This window comes from Antechinus flavipes, chromosome 2 (genome assembly GCF_016432865.1).
Source record: "Antechinus flavipes isolate AdamAnt ecotype Samford, QLD, Australia chromosome 2, AdamAnt_v2, whole genome shotgun sequence".
Classification (NCBI taxonomy): domain Eukaryota; kingdom Metazoa; phylum Chordata; class Mammalia; order Dasyuromorphia; family Dasyuridae; genus Antechinus; species Antechinus flavipes.
The window spans coordinates 352,416,517-352,422,516 of record NC_067399.1 but is presented as its reverse complement, the minus strand read 5'-3'; the positions used below and the strand labels follow the sequence as shown (position 1 = coordinate 352,422,516).

The window sequence follows — 6,000 nt, the reverse complement described above, 5'->3', positions numbered from 1 at the left end:
TTTTAAAAAATGTTATCTACCTACAGAGAGAGAACTGATGAACTCTAAATGGAGATGAAAACATGTTTTTTTATTTTGTGTTTTCTTTTCAAATATGGTTAATATGGAAATGTGGTTTACATGACATCATATGTAAAACTGCTTGCCTTCTCAAGGACTGAGGAAGGGCAGGAATAAAAAAAAATTTGAAACTAAAAAATTTTCAAGTAATTTTTTAAAAATTAACTATGAAAGACATATGAAGAAAGTTCCTTATCTACATCCAAAAAAAGAACTGATAAACAGAAGCATAGAATAATTTCACATATGTATACCTAGTTGTGTTTAGTAGAAGCCAATTTGCGGGAATAAGGAGTAAGGAAAAAATAATAAAGAAATTTACATGGTGACTTTATTATATATTTAAAAAATGTATGCTGTACATGGTAGATTTGTAGTTTCATACTCAGTCACCTTTTTTTTGTGTAATGTGTTTGTTTTGTTCCAAGAATTAAAATAAAATGATTTTTGAAAAATGTTTTTAAATGCAATCTGGAAATAGTTAATGAAATAAATTTAGAAATTTCAAAAATAAAAATAATGAAATATGAGTATCTGAGTAAGATACATGAAGATCTGGGAGAAAATAATTAAGTGCAGAGGAGCAATCATACTATTAAGCAGGGAACAGGGAAAGTAGGAGTACAGGGCTAAACAGAAATTAAGTTGAGAGTTAAGAAATTGTTATTATTAGAGTTAATGGACAAACAAAGAGGTATCCAAGAGGAAAATAATGTAAGATAAATAATGTTAAATCTAGGAAGAAGAGAGAAACTCAAATGTGCCAAAGGAATAAAGAACTGTTGTCTAATTTGTTTATCAAGGCAGTTAGGTGGGTACAGTAGATAGGCTGGGCCTGAAATAAGAAAGCCATCTTCTGGAGTTTAAATTGAGCCTGTACTGTATGACCCTGCATAAGTCACGTAACTCTCTTTGTCTCAGTTTCTCAATTGTAAAAATGATCTGGAGAAGGAAAAACAAATCACTCAAGTATCTTTCTCAAGAAAACTTCAAAAACTATCATGAAAAGTTGGACATGAGTGAAAAATGACATGACCACAGTCATCTTTCAGGCAAGGAATCAATGATAGTGGAAAAGAATTAGATAAGTATAAGAATGCATTTAACACTATGTGATCACTATATAGTGTCTAGACAAGATTTTTTATAATTTATATTATTTACAAATGTATACATACTCTTTCAAAGATTTCTCAAGTTTTCTGGCTCGTGAAATGGCTTCATCTTTCTCCTCATTGACTAACTGGAGTCTAGACATGATAGCTTCATCACGTTCCCTCTGTGCAAAATAGATCTCTTCAACCAGAGCTGTAAAAATAAATAATTCATACTTTAAAACACTGAAAGAGACATAGTTATTCATTGTAAAAGAAACAGTAAACTCTGTTTTAATAAATGCATGAACATCCAATTGAATTGATCTAAAAGTAATGTAATTCCTATAGAAATCATCATTATAAATAACTACTGCAAGAGTTTTAGAATTGACGCAGTGAAACAATAAGCTAAATCTATATTTTGCATATGCATTCCATTTGGAAAAACAAACTGAGAACATAAAACACATTCTTGAAGAGTCCTCTAAATTGTAAAACTTCAGATATCTCCTAGGACATTATTTGGAAAGACATTTTAATTTCTTAAAGATGATACTTCTGAAGGGGGATCCTATAAGCAATTAGGAAAACAAAAGGTAGCCTACCTTTCAAATCTGTGGAGAAGAAAGATGATCAAAGATGAACTAAAGAACATTATGAAATGCAAAACGGATAATTCTGATTAAAGTAAATTGAAAGGTCTTTGTACAAACAAATTCGATGTAGCCAAGATTAGCATATAAGCAGAAAACTTAAGAAAAAAATTTACAACCAAGGGTTCTGATAAAGGCCTCATTTCTAAAATATAGAGAATTGATTCAATTTATAAAAACACAAGCTATTCTCCAATTGATTATTAGTCAAAGAATATGAACAATTTCCAGATGGAGAAAATAAAGTCATGTGGAAAAAAATTCTTTAACTATTTGATCCAGCAGTGTTTCTACTGTATCTGTATCCCAAAGAGATCATAAAAAAGGGAAGAGGACCCACATATGCAAATATGTTTGTAGCAGCCCTTTTTATAGTGGCAAGAAACTAGAAATTGCATGGATGCCTATCAGTTGGGGAATGGCTGAATAAGTTATGGTATATGGATATAATAGAACATTATTGTTCTATAAGAAATGATAGGCAGGCTGATTTCAGAAGAGCCTGGAAAAACTTACATAAACTGATGCTAAGTGAAGTGAACAGAATCAAGAGAACATTTTTCTCAGTAACAAGATTATGTGATGATCAACTGCAATGGACTTAGCTCTTCTCAACAATACCATGATTCAAGACAATTTCAATAAGACTTGGGATAGAAAACGCCATCCACACTAAGAGAGAGAACTATGGAGATTATCAGGGTGAAGCCTTAATCCCTCAAATGGCTTTGTTTAAATACTGAAGTTTTCACTATTGATGGGTAAGTATGCAAAAACCAAACAAAATACTTTTCACACAAATAAAATTAGATTTAAACATTTGGAAAAAGATAAATTGTTCTTGGCTAGGCAGGACTAATACAATAAAAATGACAATTCTGCCTAAATTGTTCTACTTGTTCAATGCCATATTATTCAAAGAGCCAAAACATTATTTTATAGAACTAGAAAAAATAGTAAAATTCATCTGGAAGAACAAAAGGTCAAGAATTCAAGGAAATGGATGAAAAAAAATGCAAAGGATGCTATCTTAGCAGTACCAAATCTAAAACTATATTATAAAGCAGCAGTCATCGAAAGCATTTGGTACTGATTAAGAAATAGATCAGATAATCAATAAGCAAGGCCTATAGTAATCCATTACTTGATAAATTCCCAAACTTCAGCGTATGAAATAACAACTCACTATTTGACAAAAATTTCTGGGAAAACTGGAAAATAATATGTTAGAAACTTAGCATAGACCTACATCTCACAACCCATATCATAATAAGGTGATTTAGGCAAAAAGGATAATACCACAAACAAATTAGAACAAGGGAAAATTTACCTATCAGATCATTGGAGAATGGAGGAATTTATGACCAAAGAAGCATTACAGAACAATATGAAAGGCAAAGTGGACAACTTGGATTACATTAAATTAAAAAGATTTTGTATGAACAAAACCAGCAGAAACAAAATTAAAAGGGAAGTACAAAGCTGAGAAAAAAATCTTTATAACTAATATTTCTGATAAAGGTCTCAATTCTTTTATTTATTATTATTATAGCTTTTTATTTACAAAACATACGCATGGGTAATTTTTCAACATTGACCTTTGCAAAACCTTCTATTCCAACTTTTCCTCTCCTTCCCCCCAACCCCTCCCCTAGATGGCAGATAGTCCAATACATGGTAAATATGTTAAAGTATATGTTAAATCCAATATATGTAAACATATTTATACAGTTATCTTGCTGCATAAGGAAAATGGGAATGTAGAAAGAAAGAAAAAACTTGAGAAGGAAAACAAAAATGCAAGCAAACAATAGCAGAAAGAGTGGAAATGCTATGTTGTGGTTCACACTCATTTCCCATAGTTCTCTCCTGGGTGTAGCTGATTCTCTTCTTTACTGAACAATTGGAACTGGCTTGAATCATCTTATTGTTGAAGAGATCCACATCCATCAGAGCTGATTATCATAAAAGCTTGTTGTTACTGTACTGTATAATAATCTCCTGGTTCTGCTTATTTCACTTATCATCAATTTGTGTAAGTCTCTCTAGGCCTCCCTGAACTCATCCTGCTGGTCATTTCTAACAGAACAATAATATTCCATAACATTCATATGCCACAATTTATTCAGCCATTCTTTAATTGATAGGCATCCAATCAATTTCCAGTTTCTAGCCACTACAAAAAGGGCTGCCACAAACATTTTTGCACATGTGGGACCTTTTCTCTTCTTTAAGATCTCTTTTGGATATAAACCAGATCAGTAACACTGCTGGATCAAAGGGTATGCATAATTTGATAATTTTTTGAGCATAATTCCTAATTGCTCTCCAGAATGGTTGCATCTGTTCACAATTCCACCAACAATGTATCAGTGTTCTAGTTTTCCCACATCCCCTTAACATTCGTCATTATCTTTTCCTGTCATTGTAGCCAATCTGAGAGATGTACAGAGATATCTCAGAGCTAACTTAATTTGCATTTCTCTGATCAATAATTGTAGAAAGTCACAGATAGTCTGGTGTGGCTCCCTATTTTCCTTTGATGCCCACTTCCCTTCCTGAGAAGTCAGATGCTGTGCTGGGGTGATATAATGCTACCAAAGTTAGCACTTACACAGCATGCTGTGGTGATGTGGTGATGTAATGGTTCTACAGTTGGCACATGCTTAGTGTGCTGTAGTGATGTAATCTCACTAAGATATTTAAGGGCTGAGAGAACTTGAAATAAACAGACTCCATCTTTACCATCCTTGTGAGTCTCCTGCCTTTATCACTCCTCCACTAAGAGCAAGGACTCAGGCTGGTCCCGAGGTCCTCCAGAGAGCTAGTCCAGATGGTATATTTTTGCACCCCAACGTGGGGGCTCTAGAAAGCAACAGTACATTTTATCATCCCAACTTGGGGATTCTAGAAAGCACATCATAGTTGCCACCCAACATGGGGCCCTTAGAAACACAGGGCCTTGCAAAGCAGGGTACAAATCAGCTCGAATGACAGGATCAGCTGAGTTCAGTGGAGAAGTCCCTGTGACCCAGAAATAGGGTTAGTATAAAAATAAGCAAGCAGCAAGATTAGGTAATGGCTAAACTAGTCAATTTCATTTTTCAGCCAAAATGAGGCAGATAGGAAGAAATGAGCTTCCCTTCCCAGGGAAGTATGAAGTATGCTTAGTTAGGTTAACAGAGAAGAAAAGTTTATTGGTAATTCAGAAGTAGATCAATGAGTTCTCAGGTGCTCAGAAGGGTATGTTTCATTGGTTCTTTAAGGGCATGAGATTAGAGTTAGAGAAGTGAAAGTTAGTGGGAGAACTAACTGAATACAATAGGTTAAAACCAATTTTAAAGAATCCTAAAAGTTTTAAAACCTGGAAAGATTTTAACTTGGGCAGCCAGATAAGGAAGTCTGAGGAGAAAAACAAAGTTGGTGCCTGAAGCCTCAAAGAATACAGCACCTGGAGCAGAGCTAAGAAGGTCTTTTTTTTTTCTCTCTTAGCAATTTGCTGACTTATTTTGCTGATTTGTTACTGCTCTAGGAGATCTGCATGGCATTGCCAGTTGGGTGGGAAAAGAGTTAAGTATCTTAAATACCTTGGCAAGTTGGGCAGAAAAGGGATTGTGTGAATTGAATATCTTGCTAATGAGAAGGGATGTGGTGCTTTTCACATTCAAAGCTGAGTTTCAATTCTGCCTACAGCCCAGCATGCACTCTTAGGGTACATCTCCTGACCCTCCTCCCTCAATTCTGCCTTCCTGGGTGGGAGGAGGAGGAGTGGGAGGGGCAATGACACCATCAGTACCACCAATGTAGCAGTTTTGCCCACTGCCTATGTGCTCACTATGAAAGGCGGAGCTCGGCTCCAGGGACCCAGGCAAAAAACACGTGGGGAATGATGGTAGCACTGTTACACCCAGAGAGTCTTAAAAGTTCAGTACTCCAACATGATCAGTCAGCTGAGAAGCAACCTGATGAGGGAAAAGGATTGTAATTAAGGAGAATAGAGCTATACACAACTGGAACTACTGAGATATCCCCTGAAGAGCTGAAAACTGTCTCTGTCCATATAAATCCCTTGTCCCCACACACAGTAGGTTTGACCATTTCACTTCCTGAGAGTGCTTACAAAACAGTGTCCATCCATACAATGATTTGGGAAACTGGAGAATGTGTAGCTAATAGCTCAGTCACTAATA

General features: G+C 35.1%; 1 protein-coding gene across 3 annotated transcripts in view; it reads right to left on the bottom strand.

Annotated features, from left to right (window-relative positions):
* The window catches only part of MIPOL1 (mirror-image polydactyly 1), a 520,237-nt gene that overhangs the window by 456,544 nt on the left and 57,693 nt on the right, over positions 1–6,000 (bottom strand). For all 3 annotated transcript variants that reach the window (XM_051978073.1, XM_051978071.1, XM_051978072.1), the window contains exon 6: positions 1,239–1,368. In XM_051978073.1, the coding sequence (XP_051834033.1) occupies positions 1,239–1,368 (130 nt within the window). The remainder of the gene's footprint in view (positions 1–1,238; positions 1,369–6,000) is intronic.